We start from the raw sequence: 27,794 nt of genomic DNA, 5'->3' as shown, positions 1-27,794 counted from the left end.
CTAGCAGTTTGCAAACTTTGCTTCTGTGCCAGTCCTCCTGGGATGTGCACCACACTGTGGTGACTGTTTCTTTGGGAAAGGACAGACCATTATAATTATCAGAAATAAATCCTTCATAGTTTAAAAAAGAAAAAAAAAAAAGGTCATTATTATCTCCTCCTCACCCCTTGGAGAATCATCACTAGCCCAACAGTAACTCAAACATTAATTCTGAACAGATTCATTAGTGTTTTTTTTAATAGAGTAATCTGAAAGCTACGTCTCAGAGAAAACAGACAGTATTTGTTTTAGCTTGGCCAATGCTGCCTGGGCCTCTTACAGAGAGGCAGAGCTCAGAAAATATTTGCAGAATGAGTGAATTCCTCTGATCATCAACAGAGATCTGAACTGACAGCCAGAATTCCTCCAATAAATAGTTTTGTCAGTTGCAGTTGTGCCCTCGGGGGCTGACATTTGCCCATCGTGAGCATCTCTTGTCGGTTTCTTGGCGGCAAAGCATAAATGTGAAATGGCTTAACACACACAGCTTTCAAAATCTTTTGTAAAGAAAATGCAAGCATGCATTTCATTAGGCCAGAGAGGCTGAAAATTAATTAACATGATTAATTTATATCTTAGTTTAGGTTCCTTCAGAAGCAGATCCCGAAACAAATATTGGAGTTAAGGTAGTTTACTTGGAAATTGGAGAGTTAAAAACCAACAAAATACCAGTAGAGGAGAAGCAAAGAAGGAAACCAACAAAGAATGCATAATCAAACCAGTTACCACTGTGGGACACTGATGTGTAAACCAAGAAGAATTGTGAGAAATGGTATAGAATACGGGAGAGGGGAAAGGCGAGGGAGCTGAGATGTTAATACCATCTCCCAACAGTCTTCTGCCATCTGCTATCAGAGTGGACTTCCAAAGGCTTCAGAGAAACTCTCAGGGAAAAAGACGCAAAATCTGGCAGGGAGAGCAGGAGAGCACTAAACTGTGAAAGCCTAAGGGATAAAGGCGGAACCATCAGCATCTGCTAGAACTTATCTGCCAATTCTGTTTATTTTTTCAGTCATTAAAAGCTTAATAAAATAGAGACATAAAAAAACTTATTAAGGGGTTCTTGCTAAGGTCAGTGCAGTAATCATATTCTTTCCAGCCATGGTGTTATGAATGTTAGGAACCTCATGGTCCAGTTTTTGGAGCTTCTGAAGTTGTATGATTCAGTGATGACAGAATCAGATTGGTCCAGAGAATTTCTGGAAGGTCTCAAAGTCTGGCTCTTCTTTGTCTATTTGCTGTGGTTACCTAATGCAAGGTATTCAGGGATGCTTCAGGAACCTCAGACAACATGCCATACCACACTCCAGACCTCCTAATTAGTCATGTAAAATAAAACAACTTTTTTTTTTAAGTTGGGCACTGTGGCATGTGCCTGTAGTCCTAGCTATTCTAGAGGCTGAGGCAGGAGGATTGCTTGAGGCCAAGAGTTCAAAGGAGAAGTACACTATGATCATGCCTATGAATAGCCACTGTACTTCAGCCTGGGCGACATGGTGAGACCCCATCTCTTTTTTAAAAAATCCTTTTTGTCCCCTATACTCTCACAAAATGCTTCTGACACCAAATATGTAGGTTTGTTCCACACCAAGCAGCCCTCCAAACACCAACTGGGTGTCCTATAATTCAATTCAATCCTGACACTACCTGCCTGGAGTTAGCATCCGATCCCACAGGGTAAGGGCTCAGTCCCATAAGATGGCCCTCACTTCAGATGACAAGTCTGGCCTTCCCATACTACTGATGAACTGCTATAAATTAGGGGTTCCCACGACCTCCTCTGCAGAGGGATAAGTAGATAGTTTGTTAGAACAGTGCCCAGAACTCAGGGAAACACTTTACATATTTTTGCCAGCTTATTATAAAGGAACAGTCAAATGGAAGAGATGCTTAAGGCAATGTATGTGAGAAGGGGCACAGAGCCCCCAATTCCAGTTTTATGACTCTATTATAATAACACTTGGCTTAAAATGCAAGCATGTCATACAGCTATACAAAAATATTTTTTCTTTTATCCTTATTCTATAAGCTTGTTTTCTATTTTTAAGAGGGTTTTTTTTTACCTTTTTAACCTTTTTTTGTTCAAAACTGAGACACATACATACACATTAGCCTAGACCTACACAGGGTCAGGATCGTCAATATCACTATCTTCTACCTCCACATCTTGTCCCACTGAAAGGTCTTCAGGGGCAGTAACACGCATGGAGCTGTCATCTTCTGTAACAACAACGCCTTCTTCTGGAATTCCTCCTGAAGGACCTGCCTGAGGCTCTTTTACAGTTAATTACTTTAAGTTTTTAATAAGTAGGAGTATACTAATGATAAAAAGTATAGATATAGTCAATACATAAACCAGTAACATTTACTATTATTGCCAAGTGCGATGCACTGCACATAATTGTATGTGCTAGACTTTTATATGACTGGCAGTGCAATAGGTTTGTTTACACTGCATCACCACAAGGTCTCACAAAGCTGCAGTCAAGGTACCCACCAGGGCTGCGTTCTCATCTTCAGAGTTTATTCGGGTTCTTGGCACGATTCAATCCCTTGCAGGTGTCAGATTGAGGTCCTCAACTCCTAGAGGCCAGTCCTCCTCAGAGGCCATTTACAACGTGGCTGTTTGCTCCTTCAGGGCCAAAAGAAAAGCATTACCATGTTAAGCCTTTAATCTGATTAAGTCTGGCCCACTCAGATACTCCTCTTTTGATTAGCTCAAATTTAACTGATTTGGAACCATAATTATGTGTCAAAATCCCTTCATCCTTGTCATCTAACATAATTTAATCATTGGGTATAACAGCAGAGAGCAGAGGTCGTGGAGGCCATCTTAGAATTCTGCCTGCCGCACCGGGCCCCTGAGGGTTGAGCAGAGAACTAAAACTGTGCCCCTCCCCAAACCTCCGCCATCTCACCTCTTCTGCCAGGCAAACAGCTCTGCCCTCAGTCCACCTCCTCTGGGGGAACACAGGTCCCATCTTTCTTGTCCAATTTCTCAGCCGGGGGACTGAGACGTCTTTGTTCCCACACCCTAAGCCTGATCTGAAGTCTGCCTCCTGCAATGCAAGCTCTGCTTTGCCTTCGTAGCCTTCTTCCTGAGATGCTCCTTCCATTCAATTTCTATTTGCTCAAAGCTGACTCCACACGCTCATTCCCAGAGGCCTCCTTTCTCCATCCCTTGCCTGCTGCCACTGGATGATGTATACCATATCCAAAGGCTTAATCAATCACCAGCACAAGCTGGTGGTTGCCCAGATGTGAGAGAACTCAGTCTGTCTTAACAGTCCCCAGGGCCAGGAACAAATGGATTGCTCCCATGCTATCTTCTCTGACAGTAGGTCTGCACTTGCCTCAGGTCAGTTTGAGGCATCTGCGGTCAGGAACTTTATCTGAGCTGTAACCATCATGCCTTCAACAGTCAGGATGACAGATTGTGCAAACTATTAAGAATGAAGAGAAGTGAATAGATTGAAATGAATTGTGAGGTTTCTGGTTGTTGATAGTCTTAGGGCCAAAAGAAACATTCAAGATCGTCTAATGCAGAGCCATCTAACTGAAATAGCGCCATGATGGGCATATTCTATGATCCACGCAGCAATCCGGTATGGTAGCTACTGGCCACAAGGGGTTATACAGGAGCAGTGGCTCATGCCTATATTCCCAGCACTTTGGGAGGTCAAGGTGGGCAGATCGCTTGGGCCTGGGAGTTCAAGATCAGCCTAAACAACATGACAAAACCCTGTCTTCACAAAAATACAAAAATTAGCCAGGTGTGGTGACATGTGCCTGTAGTCCCATGGGAATTACTTGGGAAGCTGACATGGGAGGATCACCTGAGCCTAGGAGGTCGAGGTTACAGTGAGCTATGATTGCACCACTGCACTCCAGTCTGGACAACAGAGTGAGACTCTGTCTCAAAAATAAATAAATAAATAAGGCTGAGGAACTAACTTTTAATTATATTTCATTTTTATTTAAGCAGCTACAGATGACTAGTGACTACTCTATGGTACAGCAGAGGTCTAGATTTACCCACGAGGAGACTAGAAACCTTGAATAGTATGTCTCCATGTCATCTACACTTACAAACAATAATTTTCCCTGTAAACAGACATTTTATACAGGCTACTCTGTCTAGACCTTTTCTATTCTTGCTTTTGCCAACGAGAGTCAATATTTTCTAAGATATACGAAGCTGGATTAAAACGGGCACTGCCACTCTGACTCTAGACTATAAGATGACCTGTTATGATATTGCCATGTTAACCACCTGGGGAAGTTCCTTTCCAGGGGAACAGCAAAAGCAGGATGCCTGACAGCATCTGTGATCCAGAGGCTCCTGGGTGCTGAGCTGGCTGGACTCCCTGAGGGCTCTTCAGTGAAATAAGCCGTGGCTGTAGCCCAGTGTGCTGGAGGCAAACACTGAATGGGGATCCCCAAGCATCTTTATATCTCTGTATCTCACAGAGAGCTTCACAAAAGGGTCCCTGTTTGCTTTTATGTCTTTTTAAATTTACTTTTATTTCAACATATATAATAGATAATATACTCACTTAGTTCAAAATTCAAAACATACAAAATGATATACAATGAAAAGTTCTACCCAACCCATGTGCTAGCCACCATTTTTTTCTATGGGAGTCAATCAATGTTATCCTTTTCTTGTATATCGTTTCAGAAACATTTTACCCGTATACAAAGAAATATGTACCTATTCTTTCCTGTCTTTTTACACAAGTAGTATTCAGAACATACTGCTTTATGACTGTATGATATCATACCACAGGGGGCGGCAAACTCTCTGGCCCACAAGTCAAATCTGACCCATTGCCTCTGTTTACAAATAAAGTTTTATTGGAACATGACCATCACATTCATTTACATATGGTCTATGGCTGCATTTGCACTACACAAGCGGGGTTCAATAGTTGCAACAGAGACCATATGGCCTGCTGAGCCTAAAACATTTACTATCTAGCTAGTCACAGAAAAAGTTGTAACCTCTGTTCTAGATAACAGATGCCTCAGAATTTGTTTAGCCTGTTCCCTGCTGCTGGGCATTGAGGGTGGCTTCCAATCTTTTGCTATTAGAAGAAATTAGTCACTAACATGGTATACCTCTCATTTCCAAACATAGAAATGTATCTGTATCTGTTAAATGAACTTATAGACATGGAATTGCTGGCCCCAAAAGTGTGTGCATTGGTAGTTTTGATAAATACTGCCAATTACTCTCTACAAAGATTATAACAATTTACATTTCTATCAGAAATATTTGACAGTGTCCATTTCCCCATATCTTCACCAATACTTTGTGATCTTTGCTAATACTATGGGTTAAAATGCATTTCTTACAAATTGCTTTTGTGTGTACTAGCAGATCATATCTTTTGCCCATTTTGGTTACTGTAGTTGTATGCTATAGTTGCATACACCAGTTGGTGCGGCTGCAAAGAGAATGGGGAGAATCAAGAATCAGAGTAGATTTCAAAAGGAAAAACCAAAAGACTGTCTCATTGAGGTAGGTACTGCCTACTCTGCCTATTCTTTTCTCTAGTTAAGACAACACACAGGCTGGGTGTGGTGACTCACTCCTGTAATCCCAGCACTTTGGGAAGCCAAGGCAGGCAGATCACTTAAGGTCAGGAGTTCAAGACCAGCCTGGCCAACATGGTGAAACTGCGTCTCCACTAAAAATACAAAAAATTAACCGGGTGTGGTGGGGCACACATGTAATCCCAGTCACTGGGGAGGCTGAGGCATGAGAATCACTTGAACCCGGGAGGTGGAGGATTGCAGTGAGCTGAGAACACTCCACTGCACTCCAGCCTGGGTGACAGAGTGAGACTCTGTCTCAAAACAACAAACAAAAAAACACAGACATTGTAGAGGGTTCTCTCAGGCCCTTATCTTCTTATAGAGTGTGTTTGAACTCACAACTGGTTGACAACCAGTATCTGGGTACCTACATAGGGGATCACCCAACATTGCAACCTCTTTCTTACATCTTCTACCAAGGAATCTCTACTCACTCATTCATTCAAAATCCATTTGTCAAGGACAAACCAGGTACAAGGCCCTGACTTGATGCTATGGTTCCTGAAGTCCCTGACTTCTAAGAACGCTCATCCCAGGCTACCAGATTGTGCTGATCTCAAAGTATATCTTAGATATTTTTTAATAGATCTTTCCCATAAAAAGTGTAAGGACTGGCCAGGCACAGTGGCTTATGCCTGTAATCCTGCTGCTTTGGAAGGCTGAGGCAGGAGGATCCCTTGAGGTCAGGAGCTTGAGACCAGCCTGGGCAGCACATCAACACGCCATCTGCAAAAAAAAAAAAATTCTTAATTGGTCAGGTGTGAAAGCATGCAACTATAGTCCTAGCTACTCAGGAGGCTGAGGCAGGAGAATTGCTTGAACTCAGGAGGTCAAGGCTGCAGTGAGCTATGATCTTATCACTGCACTCCAACCTGGGCAACAGAGTGAGACCCTGTCTCAAAATAAAATAATAGAAAAATCTATTTTTCTCTTTAGAATTAGACTCATTGCTGAGCCTTTTCGGCTGATTTTATCAAGAGGATGAGTTTACTTATTACCAAGGAGGCAGCAAGGTCACAAAGCCATTTGCTCCTCTGTGTTTTGTTTGGCAGCTTCAACAGAGGCTGGGAATTGGTCCTACACTCAAACAGCAGCTTCAATAGCTGGGCAGTTCTTGTATAAACTCACGGAGAAACTTGTTGCAGCCTAGCCGGGCCAGCTTCTCTGCCAGGGCTGAAGTTTCATTGAGTGAGGCGTGCACTTCTTTTTAATCCCTGCTGAGGAGAGCCCATGTCGCTAGTGTAGACTGGATGGCATCCAGCCTTCTCCCAAATAAATCCTACATCTGGCTGAGGAAGGTCGGGAGTGTGTGCTGCCTGTCAAAAGCTAGCCTTAGCTAAATAACAAATGACACCACATAACTGTAAAATGACTTACAACTGTTATAATAATGATAGCTGATCCTCTTAATGAAAAGGAGATTTGATCTCTTTCTATTCCTGGTAGATCCTTCTCTTCTTCCCTAGTTCCTAGCATGTGCCTGGCCTATATTGTAGACCTTCAATAAATATTATTGAGCACGTTCTAGGTGTAAAAAGCTATGTTAAGTCCCCAAAAGGGGCAGAGGGGTGTGTAAGAAGTTGTTCCTGTAAACAAGGAACCCACAGTCCAGTGTGGATGTTGGCTGGTGTACCTGTGGGAGGCAAGAAATGGGTAGAAAGGCTACTCTTCTGCAAGGCAGGATGAAATTTTCCACAAAAGCAGAGCCAGCCAAGCTTTTATGGAGCACCTACCAAGGGTTCTAAGCACCTGACAAGTATGTTCTCATTTAATCTTCCCAACATGAGAGAGGTATTGTGATTTTAGCATTTTATAGAGGAGGAAACTGAGGCACAGAGAGGTTAGGTAATTTGCCCAAAATTACACACTTAGAAAGTGGCAACACCGGGATTCAAATTACACATCTGACTCCAGAATCCACACTCTTAACTGCCAGTTTGAACTGGACAGACCACATGAATGGGGGGACCTTAATTTGGTTTTTAAAAAAGATTTTTTTGCAGAAACAGGGTTTCACTATGTTGCCCAGGCTGGTCTTGAACTACCGGCCTCAAGCGATCCTTCTGCTTTGGCCTCCCAAAGTGCCGGGATTGCAGATGTGAGCCACCATGCCCAGCTGATTTCTTTTTCAAGAATAAATAAGTGACATCTTGTGGAATGTGAGGTTGGAGAGGCCTTTGTCCTGAGGGGCTAAAAGTTATGCCAGACTTCTGTTGGGAGCTTTTCAAACCAAGGGTCTGTGCCCTCCTTGCGGGATTATTCTATGAAACAAGATAGGGAACCTCTGTATTCCCACGGGACCATTGTTGACCTTTCTCCATGAACAGCACGATGAGATTAGCATGATCTCATGAAATCTGAAAAGTGCTTAAGAGCCAAGGCAGGTAGCTGCATTCTGCAGTAGAACAAGGCTCATATAAAGCAATTGATCACCAGTTGCAAAAAACAGAGTGCTCGAGTGACTTGCTCAAACCTGCACAGCGACTGCTCAGTGAAAGGCAGAAGACACACGAGGCAGACAGCTCATCTGGATCCATGATCTGCTGAGAATGCACTTGCAATTTCAAAGACCAGGAAGTATCATCATCCTCTCCCCTCACTCTCTCTCCTAAACACTCACCTTCCCCTCACATTGCAAAGTAGCCTTTCTCTCAGTTCTGGGTCATTGCCAAGGGCGTGTTTAGGAATGGCCATCCTAATCAGCAAAGTGGGTCAGGCTTGGACTTGGAGATGTTCTTTTCCTCTTTCCCAGTCCTCATTTCTATCTTCAAGAGTCAGACCCTCAAATAGTTAATTATTACTTACTCAGAACACATTGCTTTTCTCTTCTTACATCCTTCATGTGCAAAAACATGCTAATTTAATTTGAAATTTTTGAAATTTGAAAATCTTTATTATGTTTCAAAATGTGGACATGCTGTCCTGCCCCAGAAGTAATTGCACTCCCACGCAGCTGGAGTGCAAACATGGGCAGCTCAGGTCCTGTGCAGTTTCAAAGCCTGGGGATCAACATATCTGAATTTCACCACACCCCCTAACAACTACACTGGGCAACAAAACACAGCCCCACCTTCCTATCCTCAGGGGCTGGATGACACACCTACTATTTGGTCTATGAGAAGAAATCTGGAGGCACAGGGTTGAAATGGAAACAGAAATAGAATTATAATCACCAGAAAGCACAAATCTAAAAAGCCATTGGATGAAAATGTGCAATACTTTTAGGTGAATTACTTTTAGTAGTGGTTACTTGAGGTGTGTTAAAGCAATTAAGTGGGAAGTATCTCTTGCGGTGAGATGATTTGAGAAGGAACACAGTGACATTAAAACTTGTAGTGATCAAATTACATTCTTTTGCTCTTTCAGTCTTAAACTAGAAGAAAGCCTTTGTTAGGTGCTGGAAGGTCTTTAACACCTCTGTTGTACTTATTTATCTTCCCTTTCCACAAAGAGAAAACAGGACTCAGGACTTAGCAGCTTGGCAATCAATAGTAGCTGGAATTTAATAACAGTGGTTTGTTATAATTTTGTTAATTTTTTAGTTATCCTCTACGCACTGCAAGGGATACTGTTTCATTGGTTTCTGTAGAGATCTAGAATTTTGCTTCCATGGACCAGGCATCACCTGGGAGTGCAGATTTCTGAGCTGTACTCAGGATCCCCTGCATCACAGCCCACATTTTCACAAGATCCTCAGGTGATGCTGATGCTCATTTAAACTACAGTTTCCATTTTAAACTAACCTACATTTTACAGATAACTAACCTACCGTTTCCATTTTAAACACATTTATTTGTAAAGAAAGAGTGAATTGGTTTAAATAAAAATAGCACGAATGAGTATTCAGATAGTGTGAAAAACCATGTCGGTCGGTGGTCCAAGAACATTTGAGAAACACTTAAATACAGTATTTTTGCTAATGAAACTAAGACACAGTGTTTCAGCCAAGAGACCAGTAAGTATCACGGAAGCCATTCACTGGATTGAGAGGGGACAAATCATGTGAGGGACTGTGGCTCTAGCCTTGGCCAGCAGCTTTACACCAGACCTGCCCACCAAGGCTTTGAAAGTTGCCTCCATTCCTTCCCTGGCTCTTCCCCATGGAGTGATGGTAAATGTTTCACAGCTGCTTTCTGGGTGAAATACATGTATATGTATATATGTGCCAATCAAATTCACAGTACTACTTAAGGGTAATGTAACAATTTCCGTTGATTTTTTTATATATAATTTTAGAGGTAACACAAATTTTAAGACAAAATACTTTGATATTTCAATTACACCTATAACTTCAGCATGACTTGCTATTTCTTGGAAAATTCACCAACCATTTTTTTATAATTCTATCATCAACAATAGTATCACAAAATCAGACTACAAAAAATGCTTGATTACTAATTTCCGATTAAGCAAAAAGTCACTCACTTATTTGTTACTGGTGGCAAATCTGTAGGGGGTCTGCAGCAACCTCAATTCTTGCCTCCTCAGAAGAAAGAATTCGACTGAGGGACATAAAGCAGAAGAGACTGAGGCAAGTTTTAGAACAGGTGTGAAAGTTTATTTAAAAACTCTAGAGCAGAGACTGGGCATGGTGGCTCACACCTGTAATCCCAGCACTTTGGGAAGCTGAAGCCGGAGGATCACCTGAGTTAAGGAGTTAGAGACCAGCCTGGCCAACATGGAGAAACCCTTTCTCTACTAAAAATACAAAAATCAGCCAGGTGCGGTGGCAGGCACCTGTAATCTCAGCTACTCGGAAGGCTGAGGCAGGAGAATCGCTTAAACCTGGGAGGCGGAGGTTGCAGTGAGCTGAGATCACGCCATCCCACTCCAGCCTGGGGGACAAGAGCAAGACTTCGTCTCAAAACAAAACAAAACAAAAAACTCTAGAGCAGAAACCAAAGGAAGGAAATACACTTAGAAGAGGGCCCAGCAGGCAACTTGAAAGACAAGTGTGCGGTTTGACCTTTTGACTTGGGGATTTAAACGTTGGCATTCTTCTGGGATCTTGTGTCCCTTCTCCCCTGATTCCACCCTTGGGGCGGGGTGTCCGCATGTGCGATGGCCTGCTAGCACTTTGGAGGGGAGCATGCGCAGTGTGTTTACTGGAGTTGTACACATGCTCATTTGAGGCATTCTTCTCTTACCAGCTGAATGCCCCTAGGAGGTCATATACCAGTTTAACTCTGCCATTTTGCCTCTTAGTGTGCACGCTTGAGCTCACTTGCCTAGCTCCTGAGATCTTATCAGGAAGTTGCTGATCACCAGTTTCAGGTTTTTTTCTATCTTTAGGGAGACTGCTTTTCCCTGCCAGCTGTGACAAGTTACTATTTTAGAGAGACAGTTAACAACCACCTGACCATCACCTGATGGTCGCCTGACATTCTTAGTTGGTTGCGGGGGTGCCTCTCCTGCCCTGTTCATGTCTGACTGGCTACCTATTAGCCACTTATGTTACAGTTACCAGTAATAATATAATTTTTCTTTCCCCCGAGACGGAGTCTCGCTCTGTCGCCCAGGCTGGAGTGCAGTGGCCCGATCTCGGCTCACCGCAACCTCCGCCTCCCAGGTTCACGCCATTCTCTTGCCTCAGCCTCCCGAGTAGCTGGGACCACAGGCGCCTGCCACCACCCCTGGCTAATTTTTTGTATTTTTAGTAGAGACGGGGTTTCACCGGGTTAGCCAGGATGGTCTCAATCTCCTGACCTCATGATCCGCCCGCCTCAGCCTCCCAAAGTGCTAGGATTACAGGCGTGAGCCACTGCGCCTGGCCAGTAGCAATATAATTTAATTTCTAATGATGGCTGTGTTTAGCCGTCAGCTTACAATATGCCTGGAAATTTAAAAATCAGTTCCTGTGAGCTGTTAGGAGCCAGTTCTAGTTCACTACTGCTCCCCGCCACCCGCTGTAGCTACATTGCCTGACTCTATTTGCCTTCCAGGATGCCCCACCTCCTGCCTCCCACCCACCTACACAGCCCATGTGACCAGGACCCCAACCCCAAACAGGGGAGAAAAACTGGGGTACTGATCTTAAGAATGTGGAAGATAAGGAGTATACTTCAGAATGATCCACCTGAGTTTAGGGGAAGATACCTCCAATTTTAGGGATCTTAAATTGGTAGATTGGTGGAGATGACAGCATTAAATACTGGTTGGGAGCACATTTCTGGGTCTGCTGCTGGGCTTGAATCCTGTTTCTGTCTCTCATTGGCCATATAATCTTCAGCAAACAACTCAATCTCCCTGTGCCTCAGTTTCCTATGAGGATAATAATGACATCTGCTTCATAGGGTTGTAAAGATTAAATTAGATAATCGATTAAAACTTTTAACATGGTGCTTGGCACAGAGTAAGTGCCTAATACATATTCGTTATTAGTAGTCGTATTTATTACTATTTAACTGTTACTAAATATTTAACTCTTCATAGTAGCATTTAACTATTACCATTTTGTTATTTAACTATTAAATAATAAAAGTTGTTTGTTGGCTACTATTACTTTTTACATTTGGAAAATATATACAGCCAGTGTTTTCATGCTTTTAGGGTTCTAAAGGCTTCAGCATGCTTAATCTGCTGGAAGCCTCATAGTGACCACAGGACAGAGTCATTATATGATTATGAGTATGATTCTCCATTCATTGTGGTCTGTGTTCCGTGGGCAAAACTGAGACTCTAAGAGGCTGAATGATGGCCTAGGGCCACAAGCTGTCGGCTAACCAGTCAGAGCTGGGTCCAAGGCTTCTGTTGTCCTTCAGCTGCTTCAAGGCCTTTAATGGTCATTCTATGGGCTCCGTAAAGACTTCAAACAGTAAGAATTGGAGGTGCTACTACTGAGCTATGAGCCTCTTGACTTGGGGTTTCTTTTTTTTTTTTTTTTTTTGAGACAGAGTCTCACTGTCACCCAGGCTGGAGTGCAGTGGTGCCATCTCGGCTCACTGCAACCTCTGCCTCCTGGGTTCAAGAATTCTCTGTCTCAGCCTCCCGAGTAGCTGGGACTACAGGCTCACGCTACCATACCCGGCTGATTTTTGTATTTTTAGTAGGGATGGGTTTTCAACATATTGGTCAGTCTGGTCTTGAACTCCTGACCTCAGGTGATCCACCCACCTCGGCCTCCCAAAGTGCTGGGATTACAGGCGTGAGCCACTGTACCCTGCCTCGACTTGGGGTTTCTAGCCAGTTCATTAGATTGGATTATCTTTGGATTATTCTGTAAATAAATATTCATATGTGGTAAAAATGGTAATTCCAGAAAACCGTAACCTAGGAAAGTAGAGTTTTTTCCCTCCCACATTCTTGGCTAGGTGGCATTCTATCAGACTGCATCAAAGAAACTGGAGATGATCTCCTATTTTTCATCTTTTCCCCACAAAAGAGGAGTGACAATGACCTGCTCCCCTGAATATATAGGAAGGGATCTGACTCTGTCCATCTTGCTCTGGGGAGAAGGTTAAAAGCACAGAGCTTCCCTATGTCTGGGTCACAGTTTCACAGTTGTGGCTAGACATATGGTTTTCACAAGGAAACAGGGACTGTCAGATTGACAGAGATCAAGTTGGATAACTCCTTGTTGGAGGGCGGTATGGGACAACTGGCACTGTCTTACAATGCTGAAACGGATTTCAAGTTTTCCGAAGGGAAACTTGCCACTATTCACCGAAATTAAAAATATATACCCTTTCTAATCAGCAGTTCTACTACAAGAACTACTTTCTCAAAGACATGCTCTTGTATGAAAAATAAGGGATCTAAGCTGTTTCTTTGCACCAGTGTTTGTAATAGGGAAAGAAACACTAGAAACAATCTGAGTGTCCACCAGCAGAGACTTCTAAATAAATTGCAGCCCTTCCAAACAAGACGACACTGTGCAGCCGCTAAAAAGAATGTACTCGATTTCTATTAGGTTGGTGCAAAATTAATTGCCGTCTCAGCCATTGAAAGTAGTGGCAAAAACTGCAATCACTTTTCCTCCAACCTAATATATACTGATATAGAATAATTTCTAAGATATATTAAGTACCAAAGCAAGAGGATAATACATATTTATAAACATATAAACTATTTCTGGAAAGAGGAATAAGAAACTAGAAACAAGAGAACTGGGTAATTAGGACATGGGAGAAAAGGAGACTTTCTATATAGTCTGTAGGAAATCTTTTGAATTGTATTTCATTTGCACGCATTGTATGTTCAAAATAAATGCATTTTTGTATACAAGTTGGTGAAGGGACCTGTTTAAAAAAAAGATGTTTCCAGCTAGGCGCAGTGTCTCATGCCTGTGATCCTAGCACTTTGGGAGGCCAAGGCGGGCGGATTACCTGAGGTCAGGCGTTCAGGACCACCCTGGCCAACATGGTGAAATCTGTCTCTACTAAAAATATTTAAAAAAAAAAAAAATTAGCCAGGCATGGTGGCAGGCACCTGTAATCCCAGCTACTCGAGGCTGGAGAATTGCTTGAACCCAGGAGGAGGAAGTTGCGGTGAGCTGAGATCGCACCACTGCACTCCAGCCTGGGCTATAGAGCGAGACTTCATCTCAAAAAAAAAAAAAAAAAAAAAAAGATGTTTCCATGTGACAGCTGTGTTTCCTCTGGTTTGAGGCAGTGGAGTGGTGATTAGAAAGGCTAGGAAGGAAGGATGGGCTCAGCTCCTGATCTTCCCCGCTCATACTGAGACCTGACTCTCCACAGCAACAGGCGGAGGTGGCCCACGTGTCCCAGACCCAGGAAGAGAAGCTGGCAGCTGCCCTCAGGGTGGAGTTACACAACACTTCGTGCCAAGTCCAGAGCCTCCAGGCTGAGACAGAATCCTTACGTGCCCTGGTAAGTGGGCCAAGGAAAGACCTGGCATCCCTGTGCTAATTTTAACTCTCTACTGTCAAATTCCAGTATTATGGACCATAGTTTCCAGGGGATTCCCATCTCACAGCATGAGTTTTGAGGCCTGAAATGTCTTCTGACTCTCAAGGATCATCAGATACTGAATCACAGCACGTGCAATAGACACTGTAGTGCCCCCCTGAAATCTCTCTTACCAGGCTGCTGCTATAAATGTTGGCTGTTAACATCCACAGCCTTTTCAGGTGCCCCACTGCTCCAGAGACCTGCCCTTACCCACACTGAGGACACCTGGCCCAGGAAGTTAGGCCCTGCCCCCCCAGCCCTCAGCTCTGACTGAGAGGGGGTTTTAAAAGCCCAGCCCTCTTGCTTCAACATGGAACTAGCTCCATTCTCTAGAGCTCTCCATAGGACCAGGCTGTAGCCAGATTCCGGAGACCACATCCTCGCTTAGTGCCTTCCTCTGCCCTGTCCTGCTTTCCTCACTCCCCCCTTTTCCTGAGAGTACTCCTTAATGATTTGCGAGTTCCAGGATCCCTAACTCAGGCTCTGCTTCTGGAGAACCCAACCTGAGACATCTAGTAAGCTCTCAGACTCACTGTGATTTGCAAGCACATCTCTTTTATCATTAATTATTATTGATTAAAATATTGTTAAAATAATCAATAAAATGTATTAATAATGAAGCAATCCACCCTCTGACCTCTGGGATGGACTGAAGTTCTATTTGGGTGTTAAACACAGCTCTTCTTAGATGTCCCCTCCAGGAGGTCATTTGCACTATTCTAACTACAGCTTTGTTGGTGCAAATCAAAGGTTGGCCCATGTAATCCTTGTGCAGCTGAGATGGCCTGGAGTCAATGAGGTGCATGATAGGATGTAGGTCAGCGCAAGCATGTAGGAGAAAAAGATCTGGGCATCTGAGGGGAGGAAAATCAAGAGTAATAGAGTCAGAAGGGCTCAGCTCCTCCATTTATCCCTTGGGTAAATAGGCAAATCCCTGAACCACAGTTTACTCTTCTGCAAAATGGGTATGACAGTCACAGCCCAGCCCACTTCTCAGTGATTCTAGGAGGATCCAAGGTGTGGATGCACATGAGCACGCTCTTCTGACTTTTAGCATTACTTTGAGAACTTGCTAGTTCCTGGAACTGTGCCAAGTGCTTTGGGAACATAAAATGAATTAGATACGGTCCCTGCCTCCAAGGAGTTAATGTGGCTTCCGGGGAGGAGCTGATATAAATGTGAGGGCGTGGCAGGTGGGAGAAAGCACCCCTGCTGTGGGTGTCAGGGAGTCAGGGGCTAGACTTCGTGGTGGGTGCTCTACTCACTCACTAGCTGTGTGACCGAGCAGAGCTTTCATTTTCTCACTTGTAAAGTAAGGATCTATTTTGACTGTCATATCTTTTGCTGTCTCAGTAGGTTAAAACAACAGTGAATCACTTCTTCTCTCATTCTGTGATTTAGGCAGAGTTCAGCAGGGATAACTCCTCTGTATCATGTGGCCTCTGCTAGGGCTGGACACCCAAAAATGACTTCTTCACTTAGCTTGTCTGGTGACTCCATTGTGCATCTCCTTTCTCTCTCCCTGTGACCGCTCCATGTAGCCGGCTTAGACCTCCTCATACCATGACAGCCTGACATAGTCAAACTTCTGATATAGCACCTGAGTGAGCACAGAAGCTACCAGGCCTCTTAACACCTGGGCTTGAAAGTCTCTGCACATCACTTACACCACATTCTAGTGGTCAAAGCAGTCACCAGACTATCCTAGATTCAACGGGGAGAGAAATAAACTCAACCTCTTGATGAGACAATGGCAAGGTCACATTGAGAAAGCGATTGTGGAGTGGAGATAATTGTTGCAGCTGCCAATGCAAGTGTGAGCCACGTCAGGATAGTAATAGAATTTACCTCATAATGTCATTGAGATGATTGATAATGTATGTCAAGCCCTCAGCACAGTGCCTGGCACTTAGTGAGCAGTCAATAAATGCCATCTATTATTAATTATCATATAAAATTGCTATACTAACTACTAGAATAGTAACTCCAAGTTGGCATCACCAGCCACCTGGTCACCTCACTTAAACCCATGGTCCTAACTATTGGGAAAAAATGGAAAAAGAATTTACACTCTCAACCAGAAAGCTTCAGAGTAGTGGCATTCTTTCTATGCCCATGGCCCAGAACAGGCTGCTCTGTTCCCTGCTGGTTCTGGTAGATTACTGTTCTGGTCACAGGGCCTTGCAGCCACGGTGAGGAGCACACACTGGGACAAAATAGGTAACAAACTCTCCTACAGTTTTCAGATACAGGAATTTCATCCAGCCATTCCTGTTATTCTCAGTCAGAGTGATCTGTGCACACAAAAGGCCCCCACAGCTTATATAAACTTCAGATGGCCAAGCTGGCGAGACTTTCGGCCCCCTTTGCCAATAAGGCACTATTTGCATTGGAAGCTAGGCACGAATAATGGTACTTGAGACCTGCTGAACTCTGTGTCTAGTCAACTCAAATCAGGAATGGAATTCAAGGCCAGAAGTCACAGAAGGTCACTCTTTTACTTTCTGGAGGGTTTTGCAATTCTAGAAAGTCCTTCAAATCGCTAGAGACCTGCAGAGTAAGCGTGCTTCTGTGACCTCAGTTTGTTTGCTGGTGCTGTCTGTGTGGCTGACCGAGCCCGCGTGCTGCCTGCAGCAGTAGCCTGGTCATAGTCGCTCAAGCTCAAGCATCTCCAGGAGAACCAGGCATTCTCTTTCTGCCAGAGTATCAGGGACTTCGGTAGGGAAGCTGGATTTGGACTTTAAGGTTAAGATGGAAGACACATATAACCTTTGGCTGGGGTTCCAGTGAATGCCCTGTTGGCAGTGGGTCCTAAGTCACCAAGGAAAAACCTCAGGACACATGAAGAACTCATCTAGAAGATGGAGAAAAACTACAGACAGATGATCCAACCATGATTCTGTGAAGCGTGTTCCCAAATCACAGATGTTACAAATCCAATGTCAACAATAACTAGTCACAAATTAAGTACTTTCATGTATAAACAAAGAAAGAAAACCCAGGGAGGTTGGAACAAATGATGCTCAAAGTCAAGGTGGCCATTTCTGCATCCTCACTGCTATAGAAAGGTTTTCAGATTCTATTAAATAATAACCCTAGACCAGACACTGATCTAGATTTATTCTCTAGTGATCACATTTTGCCTCTTACAAATATGCCTCAGGTAGATGAGAATCTGACTCAACATTCTCATATCCTGTGGAATTAAGAAGATTTAAATAAGGTAATATGGTGATACCTGCTAATAGCAGTCATGATTTAAGATGGTGTCATGACAAAGAATTTTCTATTTCATCCACAGTGGTCATAAGGGTGTAAAAAATCTCCTCCTGGAGGGCAGAGTACAGAATCTTGTTTCATCAAAATTTAATTCAATCCAATTTAGAAAGTTTTTTTGTGTGTGTTATATTAAAAAGCCAGATGCTCAAGGATAGGCGAACCATAAATGAAACTATTAGAAAATGTTAAACACAGACATAGCTTTTTAAAGAGGTTTATTGATCAGCTCTGTAGTCTTCAGGACATGGTGCATGGGAAGATGAGAAGAACGAAGTTTCCAGTCTAATGGGGAGACACAGGTATTGCAATAAGTGTAACCATAATACAAGTGCTATCATCCAGGGCAACCTACACATACCAAGAACCTATTCTGTGCCAGGCCCTGACTTGTGTGCTGGGACTAAAGAGACTTGGTTCCTTCCAAGTCTCACCATCTGGTGGAAGAGACACGCCCATAAGCAAGCTTAGCCCACTGTGGTAAGTTTAAGAGCATGCATGAGCTTGGGGAGCCATGGAAATACAGAGGGTCTCCTAACCTAGCTTGGTGATGGTAGCAGCAGAGGAGTTTCAAAGACAGCTTCCTGGGGCAGATTACCTCTGAGCTTGGACTTGGGGATGAGTAGGAGGGAGTGAGGTGAGGATGCTGGAAGGAATGGAGGAGCATGGTGCAGGTGGAGGAAACAACGCAGACCAAATAAACTCCAAGACTGGAAGTGTTGATGCTGCCGTAGGGTGGGGATAAAGATGGAAAGATACTGGGCCAGCTGTGTGAGCCGTATTAGGGGCCCTGGGGAGCCATCAATGGAGTTTAAGCAGAGGAGATACAGGCCCAGGTTTAGGCTTTCGACAGAGCACTGTGGCTATTTGTGTGTGGAACTCAGGAAGAGGAGGAACTAGAGGTGGGGAGATGAGCTAAGAGGCCACTGAGGGTACCACAGGTGAGAGGTGACAAGCTTCCAATCCCAGGCCATGGTGGCTGCATAATGTGAAAACTTCTCAAGAGGTACAAGAAGCAGGACTCATAATATACAGGAAGCCGTGATGGTTGCATTTGGAAGAAGAGAACGAAGGAAAGCAGGAACACATCTTTCCCCAGTTTCTAGCTCACATGGGTTCACCAGTTGAAGCTTAGACTAGGAGGAGCCAGCAGGTTCAGGAGGCAGCCAGTGGCTTCATTTTGGACACCTTGATGTGAGTTCTGAGTATATATTTCCAGTAAGAAGTTCAGTGGCAGGTCTATAGCTACTGAAGGAAAGATTGGTGGTGGAATTACCAACGCAGGACGTGGCCTGGAGACGACTGTTCAAATCATGAGTATGATGGAGACCAACATAGACCCAGGACGCGCTGCTCGGAAAAAAAGCAGGCTCAGGGTGGGCACTGGGGAGCCCACAGTGAGGGGACGGCAGAGGAAAAGGGATAGGCAAAAATGTGCTACTAAAACACCAAAGGGGAAAATGCTGAGTATATAAAGGCCAGAGACATTCATTCTGAGGACAGTGATCTGGGAAAGAATGCTGGAGGAGATTCTAGCCAAATGATGGATGGGGTTTCCGCAGCACAGGGAGAAGGGGTCCCCCGGGGAGTGAAAAAATCAGAAGAAAAAGCCCCGGAGAACAAGATTTCTTTGAAGAAACACCTGCAAGCTGCCTCCCATTTGTCTTTCTCAATCCCTCTCCCTCTTGCTCCACTCCTCTCTCACACCCCCTTTCTTTTCTCCCTCCCTCTCTCCTTCTCTTTTTCGCCTCCCTCACCCTCTCTCCCATCAAAGAGATCATTCAATCAGACTAATCGACAGTCTGACCTGAGTGGGATTCCTTATTTTTCCCACGGAGCCACTAAGAATAATAACCCCCGTCAGCCTCCATAACTGGCAAGGTCCCTGCCACAGGGGGAATAGTCCAGGCTACCACCAGCTCCTGCCACTGCTCTGCACACCTCTCTCTTCAAGGGCCCGGCCTGTCGTCCTCGGGTTTGGACCAGGTTCGCTCTTTTGCAGAAACGAGGCCTGGAGAACACCTTGCACGATGCCAAGCACTGGCATGACATGGAGCTCCAGAACCTGGGCGCTGTGGTCGGCAGGCTGGAGGCGGAGCTCAGCGAGATCCGCGCAGAGGCGGAGCAACAGCAACAGGAGCGCGCGCATCTGCTGGCCCGCAAGTGCCAGCTGCAGAAGGACGTGGCGTCCTACCACGCCCTGCTGGACAGGGAGGAGAGCGGGTAAGCCTCGCTTCTGCGTCAATAAGGGATGCATATTCATGGCTTTAAAAATAATTATTTTCCAAACACTGTAGAAGTATTTAAGAAATCACCCCAGACTTCCTCTCACATAGGCACCCATTCCCACAGCCTAGCTGTGTCCTTCCTTTCCTATCCACATACAAATTATATATATAATATATATTCACATACTAATACATTTTCTATATGTATGCATATTTATGTATGTATATATACACACGTATGCGTACATATATACACACATACATTCACACACATGTGTATACCTAGGATGTACATAATAGCTGTTAGGAATGTTTCAGTTGTTTGTAATAGAATCTAATTAATGAGGCTATAAACCAGTGCTCCTGAAACTAATGTGCACTCAAAACCCTGGGCATCTTTTTTTTGTGGGGGGGTGCGGGATACAGGGTCTCGTCTCGCTGTGTTGCCCAGGCTGGTCTCGACTCAAACCCCTGGGCTCAAGTGATCCTCTCACCTAAGCCTCCAGAATAGCTGGGATTACAGGTGTGAGCCGTGACACCCCGGCTGGGCATCTTTTTAAAATGCAGATTCTGCTTCAGTACATCTGCAGTGGGGTCTGAGAGTCTTCCTTCCTAACAAGCTCCCAGGGGATGACTATACTGCTGCTCCACAGACCACACTCTGACTAGCAAAGATGTGTAAACCATTTATTTAAGAGTCCCAGAAATAGGTGATCTAGGCTGTTCAAAGATTTCGGTAAGGACTCAAGCTTTTTTCATCTTTCTAACATACCATGATAACATTGGCTTTTTATCTTTGTTACCACATGCCAGCCACAGATCCAAATATCACATCCTCATTCAAGGCCAGAAGTGGGAGAGAAGAGGCAGCAGCAAAAAAAAAAAAAAAAAAAAAAAAGGCTTTTTCTTGAGTGGCCCTCTCCTTTAACCAGTGAAGGAAAGACATTTGGAGGCTTGCAGTGGACTGTCCCTTATATCTCATAGACCAGAACCTGCTTATACTGGCCATATCCATCTGCAAGGGAGGCTGAGAAAGCAACTCTTTAGCTTTTCCAGACTCCATAGTGGAGGCAGGCAAGGGGTTGGGAACAGCAGTTGAGTTAGTCTGCCATAATTACACACACACACTTGCACTCACTCTTTTTTTAATAGATAAGGATTCTGGAGGCATGTACATCAGCCTTGGGCCTTAGTTGCCTTGCCAACTCTTTCCAGAAACCCAGGCCCTGATTTTGTATCATAGTTCTCTGCCTTCTTATTTCCCTCCAAGGCCCCTTCTCTGACATGTGTTGAGTAAGGAATAGAGACAGCTTGGTGATCGTATCATTCAATCCCTCCTGATTCAAGAGAGAACACAAAGACCCAGAACGGAAAAAGATTTGCGCATGATCACACAGGAGGCGGAGACAGCACTGGGACGGGAGCCCAGGTCTCCTGCTCTCTCCAACAGTGTAACCTCTCTTTATTCAGCAGGCGGGAGAGACTCAAGGAAGCGACCTAACCACGCCCTGCTTTCAAATGGAAAATATGTCATCCAGCTCCTCTCCAACTGTCTTTTATTGAATTGTTTTTTGTTGATTATAAAAGCCAGATGTTCCTAATTTTTTTTCAGATGCCTATGAGCATCTGAATAAACACACAAAGTCAGTTTAAACAAACACCAAGAGCAGTGAGTTAGGCTGAGTTACTTCGTAAGAATCTATGTGCTACATTCATTTAGTGAGTGCCAGCGCAGACCTGACTCTTGATTATTTTCGTTTATCCCCCAAACCCTGCCAAAACAACATCGTGATCCCTCTTTTACAGACAGGAAACAAAGCCTCAGAGAGCTTAAGTCATGGCCCAAGGTCTCACAGCAAATAACCATGGAGTAATGATTTAAAATCCAAAACTATCTTGTTCTGAAGGCCAGATGCTTTCATGAGACAGCCCCCTTTCTCGTAATCCTGTTGTGACAGAATGACCCATTTTCCTCGCCCATTGCTTCTGACTCCTATGTGTTTCCTTTCAGCTGATGGAGAAACTTCCTCTTTTCATGAAGAAAACACCCTTCCTCACCGGCTGACCCGTGAAGTTGCTTGAGGAGCTTTCTCCTGAGTTCCAGTCCCTGCTGGATTCCCTGGTTAATTCAGCTTGAGCTGAAAAGCTTCTTGGAAGTGGAGAGGGTCCTTCTGCTTTAATCTGAGTAGTCTGTAGCTTGAGCAACCTCCCTTGTCCTCCTTCAAATAAATGCTTTGTGCGCAGCGTCCAGTTTGCCCACCTTGTTGAACTCACTATAGGTTCAAGATGGATATCACTTTACCTGCCTGGCCTTTGCTCGCAGAGCTATGCTTGAAGGCTTCTGGAAGGATTCCCTTGAGTGTGACGCCATCTGCCTCCCTAGGGTCACCTGCTCTTGGGTTTGTCAACATAAAAGTGCTGTGGAGGCAAAAGCAGTGCTCATGGCATGCAGGATTGCCGCAGTCTGGGACAAAAAACAACGCTCTTGCTCGAAAGGGGATTAATGTGGTGCTTTATTGCATGTTTCATAATTACAGGCATCATGGAGCATTCAGACCTCTTTAATATACTCTGCATGCATATTCATGTGCAGACACACACATTTCACTTGCTATTGGCAGAGCACCTCTCAATCAGTTAAAAGGGAACTTCAGTCTCAGCCCAATCTAAACCCATTCAATCTAAGTGGGGGATTAATTACACTGTGGTTGCTCACCCCACTTACAGCCTCAGAATTTTCTTCCAGGGTCCTTTCCCCAGTTCTCTCAGGGCCTAAGCCGGCCAAATATAGTTCATGCATCTGCCACCTACCCAGTCAAGACTCTCTTGCCTTCTGATTAAAATTGAAACCACCACCTGTGTCCTACCACAGGTTCTCAGTGTCTCTAAAACTGAAAGGAAAAAAAAAAACCAAACAACCAAAAAAAAAAAAAAAAAAAAAAACCCAACCTTAATTTAATCATTCTTCCCTCAAACTTCTGTCGGTCTACCTATCACACAGAATTACGGACCAAAATATCCAAGCTGAGTCTTTGTGTTTCTGAGCTGCTAATCCAGACAGGGGGTGTATCCAACACGGGTACATTTGAAAACCCCCATACCTGAGGGTCCGAATAGCCAAGGCCCACACAAACAAAAGAACATTTATTTATCCTTAAGGATTGCTTATAAGAGAAGCAAGGTGGCTGGGCGCGGTGGCTCATGCCTGTAATCCCAGCACTTTGGGAGGCCAAGGTGGGCAGATCACAAGGTCAGGAGTTCGAGACCAGCCTGGCCAATATGGTGAAACCCCGTCTCTACTGAAAATACAGAAATTAGCCAGGCTTGGGTGGCAGGCACCTGTAGTCCCAGCTACTCAGGAAGCTGAAGCAGGAGAATTGCTTGAACCCTGGAGGCGGAGGTTGCAGTGAGCCAAGATTGCGCCACTACACTCCAACCTAGGCAACAGAGCAAGACTGTCTCAAAAAAGAAAAAAAAAAGGCAAGATATGTGGTATCCTTGTTGGAATTGCTACAACTGGTTTTCCTTTTTGGCCTACAGGAGCAAAGGAATTGTATTAAAGATCACATGAACAGAACAGCTATTTACAATGTGCATAGCACCTTGACATAGGTCAGTTTGTTGTTCAAGACATGGAAATAGGCAAGACGCCCTAAAACTACATTTTAGCAAAGTATCCATCTCCTCCATAGCTGCACACTATGGGGCTGCCCATAATTGAACCACCTGGATACAAGAGTCCTGCCAGAAAACAAAGTGTGTGGCTGGCCTTGCTATGTTGGATGCACAAGACACTGAGGTCTGTTTCTTTGCTTTCTTTCTTGTTACTATTAATTTTTGGCCCCTCAGGCAAGACCTAAATTCCTAACCTAAAGGTAGCTGGAGGCTTCAAAGGTGAGAGTCCCCGAAAGGTCAGCTATCAAAGGGAGGTACTTCTATGACTGAATGGCCATGCAGTTTTTAGAACCTGGAAGTCGTTTCGGCCGCTGGAAAGAGGGGAGAAGGAATCTGCGCATACTCCTGAGTTTCCACCAGACAGCACACTGTGCAGGGTTGCACACCCTCGGTCTCCTCCACACCGTCATCTCAAAGAGCAGCTGCCGTAAATCATTCAGTTAATCACCCTTTGGCAGGGAGAGCCGTGGCAGACTGGTGCTTCCAGTTCCCAGCACAGGCTCTTGCTGTTTCTAATGAGGCTTCATTAACAGGTATGAGAAGGCGCTGCTGGCCCCCCAACTCTGCCAGGGCCTTGTTTAAATCAGGCTTCCTCTCACGACATCCCGGTACAATTATGCTTTGGCGGTGGTTCACTGACAGGTGGCAGGGGAGGCTGCTGCTTGTATTGGTGTCAAGGACAGAGCATTTGTTCTGGAGCAGACCACAGCAGGGCTCCCAATAGACACCTCCTGAAACACAATCGAGCGCTATTTCCACACCAGGCAACTCCACTGGCCTCTGGCCTAGCTTCTGGAGGGCTGTGTTAACTCCCAATGGGATTGCTAGAGGATCCATTGGCTTTCAGATTCAACATTCTTTTAGATCAAGATCCTTAAATCTTACCTTCATGATCATCTGTAACACTTCTTAGCATGTACTGGTGCCCAGACATTTTGGTGCATTTTGGGGATACCAATAAAAAGAAGACCCAGTTTCTGCCCTCATGGGTTTACAGCCTTGGTGAGTGCAGGTGTGCTCCCTGGAGGATCAACAACGCAAAGGATAAGTAAAGCAAAGCAGACAGAGCAGCACGTCACAGTTTTCACAGCCCCTTCATAGATTCATTTTGTCATCAAAGGTATGAAAATAGACATCTGAGTCTGACCTCACTTGGTTTTCAGCAAGATGATTTAGCAAGAACCATCAAGCACCATGTCTGTCTCTGATTGTCTCCACATACCCCATAGATATTATTTTATAAACCCTTACATTGTCTTGCTTGTTTTGAGAAAAGGATGGGTTGTTTCTTTGGAGACAAATCTAGAATCTTATCTGGGATTGCCAGACTTTGCAAATAAAAATATATAGAATGCCCAGTTTAATTTAAATTTCAGATAAAAAAATGAATAAGTTTTTAGTATAAGTATGTCCCACATGTTGCATGAGACATACTTATGCTAAAACATTATCTGACAGCTCTAATAATATCAGACAGAAGCACTCCATACTTCGTATTCCCCACATAGTTATCTGACCTCAAGCCATTCATAAAGGTTTGCCTAGCACTTCCAGTTGGGACACCCCAGTACACAAGAAGGGGAAAGGATGGCCCAGGCTGTGTCTTTACCCATTCTTGATTGGAAACTCAGTCCCCTGACACAAAAGCACCATTGTGTTTGAGAAATTAGTCTGCTAGTTTAGTGAAGAAATACAGCAAACTGTTTTCTCAGCTGAAGTAACTGGTTTGACTGGATCATATCGACTGGTTATTTTGGACAAAAGGTTGAGCAGGAACAGGATAGATCCCAGCATAGACATGCGGTGCTGCAGAGTCGACAGAATGTTCACTATCATGCCCAAGAGGAAATACTCCATTTTCTCCTGCTCCTCCTGAGAGCGGAAGGTAATTTGCCCCACAGGGAGTCCAGTTTTCAGTGCAATTCTGGGACTGGACAAAAAGCCACGTTGCAGCTTAAAGAAAGGGCTTTGCAAAATGGTTGAGCAACAAGCTGCTAAATTTCTTTGGACAAGTCATGGCTACTTTGTTTTTGTTTTGTTTTTATCCGCAGCTAAAGTTCTTATCGATATCCTAGACAGGAAAGATGTATAAATGGGGTTCACAACTTTAAACTAAAAAGACAAAGGCAAACCTGACAAGATGATTAAGACAAGTTGTCACTAACTTCCTGAATGATAATTAATGGTGTTGTGGTTGCTTTGAGAAGAAAACAAAAGGAGAGGGGACAGGAAATCAATAGACTAGTGGTAGGTTCAGCCCCTCATTGTTTAGTACCAGCAACCAAAAGAAAAGAAGCAAGAGAAACATGTAGGGTAATAAATTGTCCTGAGGAAGTGAAATAGTGGGTTTACACATTATTTTGGGAATTCAGTCTTAGCAGTTCACCAGAGCAACAATCATGCTGAGCAGTGGAAAGCTCCCTCCAAAACTAAATCCTCTTCCTCAATAAATATTTATTCAGCCCCTGTTATATGTCAATGCCATGTTAGGTGCTGCATAGCACCTTGACATAGGTCAGTTTGTTGTTCAAGACAAGGAAATAGGCAAGACGCCCTAAAACTACATTTTAGCAAAGTATCCATCTCCTCCATAGCTGCACACTATGGGGCTGCCCATAATTGAACCACCTGGATACAAGAGTCCTGCCAGAAAACAAAGTGTGTGGCTGGCCTTGCTATGTTGGATGCACAAGACACTGAGGTCTGTTTCTTTGCTTTCTTTCTTGTTACTATTAATTTTTGGCCCCTCAGGCAAGACCTAAATTCCTAACCTAAAGGTAGCTGGAGGCTTCAAAGGTGAGAGTCCCCGAAAGGTCAGCTATCAAAGGGAGGTACTTCTATGACTGAATGGCCATGCAGTTTTTAGAACCTGGAAGTCGTTTCGGCCGCTGGAAAGAGGGGAGAAGGAATCTGCGCATACTCCTGAGTTTCCACCAGACAGCACACTGTGCAGGGTTGCACACCCTCGGTCTCCTCCACACCGTCATCTCAAAGAGCAGCTGCCGTAAATCATTCAGTTAATCACCCTTTGGCAGGGAGAGCCGTGGCAGACTGGTGCTTCCAGTTCCCAGCACAGGCTCTTGCTGTTTCTAATGAGGCTTCATTAACAGGTATGAGAAGGCGCTGCTGGCCCCCCAACTCTGCCAGGGCCTTGTTTAAATCAGGCTTCCTCTCACGACATCCCGGTACAATTATGCTTTGGCGGTGGTTCACTGACAGGTGGCAGGGGAGGCTGCTGCTTGTATTGGTGTCAAGGACAGAGCATTTGTTCTGGAGCAGACCACAGCAGGGCTCCCAATAGACACCTCCTGAAACACAATCGAGCGCTATTTCCACACCAGGCAACTCCACTGGCCTCTGGCCTAGCTTCTGGAGGGCTGTGTTAACTCCCAATGGGATTGCTAGAGGATCCATTGGCTTTCAGATTCAACATTCTTTTAGATCAAGATCCTTAAATCTTACCTTCATGATCATCTGTAACACTTCTTAGCATGTACTGGTGCCCAGACATTTTGGTGCATTTTGGGGATACCAATAAAAAGAAGACCCAGTTTCTGCCCTCATGGGTTTACAGCCTTGGTGAGTGCAGGTGTGCTCCCTGGAGGATCAACAACGCAAAGGATAAGTAAAGCAAAGCAGACAGAGCAGCACGTCACAGTTTTCACAGCCCCTTCATAGATTCATTTTGTCATCAAAGGTATGAAAATAGACATCTGAGTCTGACCTCACTTGGTTTTCAGCAAGATGATTTAGCAAGAACCATCAAGCACCATGTCTGTCTCTGATTGTCTCCACATACCCCATAGATATTATTTTATAAACCCTTACATTGTCTTGCTTGTTTTGAGAAAAGGATGGGTTGTTTCTTTGGAGACAAATCTAGAATCTTATCTGGGATTGCCAGACTTTGCAAATAAAAATATATAGAATGCCCAGTTTAATTTAAATTTCAGATAAAAAAATGAATAAGTTTTTAGTATAAGTATGTCCCACATGTTGCATGAGACATACTTATGCTAAAACATTATCTGACAGCTCTAATAATATCAGACAGAAGCACTCCATA

The 27,794-nt window shown here is 44.2% G+C and overlaps 1 protein-coding gene across 1 annotated transcript in view; it reads left to right on the top strand.

Annotated features, from left to right (window-relative positions):
• The window catches only part of BFSP2 (beaded filament structural protein 2, phakinin), a 68,553-nt gene extending 46,250 nt beyond the window's left edge, over nucleotides 1-22,303 (top strand). Inside the window, exons 5-7 of the mRNA XM_011970228.1 lie at nucleotides 14,337-14,468; nucleotides 19,828-20,048; nucleotides 22,065-22,303. Of these exons, the coding sequence (XP_011825618.1) occupies nucleotides 14,337-14,468; nucleotides 19,828-20,048; nucleotides 22,065-22,068 (357 nt within the window). The 3' untranslated portion in view covers nucleotides 22,069-22,303. The remainder of the gene's footprint in view (nucleotides 1-14,336; nucleotides 14,469-19,827; nucleotides 20,049-22,064) is intronic.
• The last annotated feature ends 5,491 nt before the right edge of the window (nucleotides 22,304-27,794 follow it).

This window comes from Mandrillus leucophaeus, unplaced genomic scaffold, assembly GCF_000951045.1.
Source record: "Mandrillus leucophaeus isolate KB7577 unplaced genomic scaffold, Mleu.le_1.0 Scaffold935, whole genome shotgun sequence".
Lineage (NCBI taxonomy): Eukaryota > Metazoa > Chordata > Mammalia > Primates > Cercopithecidae > Mandrillus > Mandrillus leucophaeus.
The sequence above is the reverse complement of the archived record's forward strand: the minus strand, read 5'-3'. Positions and strand labels throughout refer to the sequence as shown.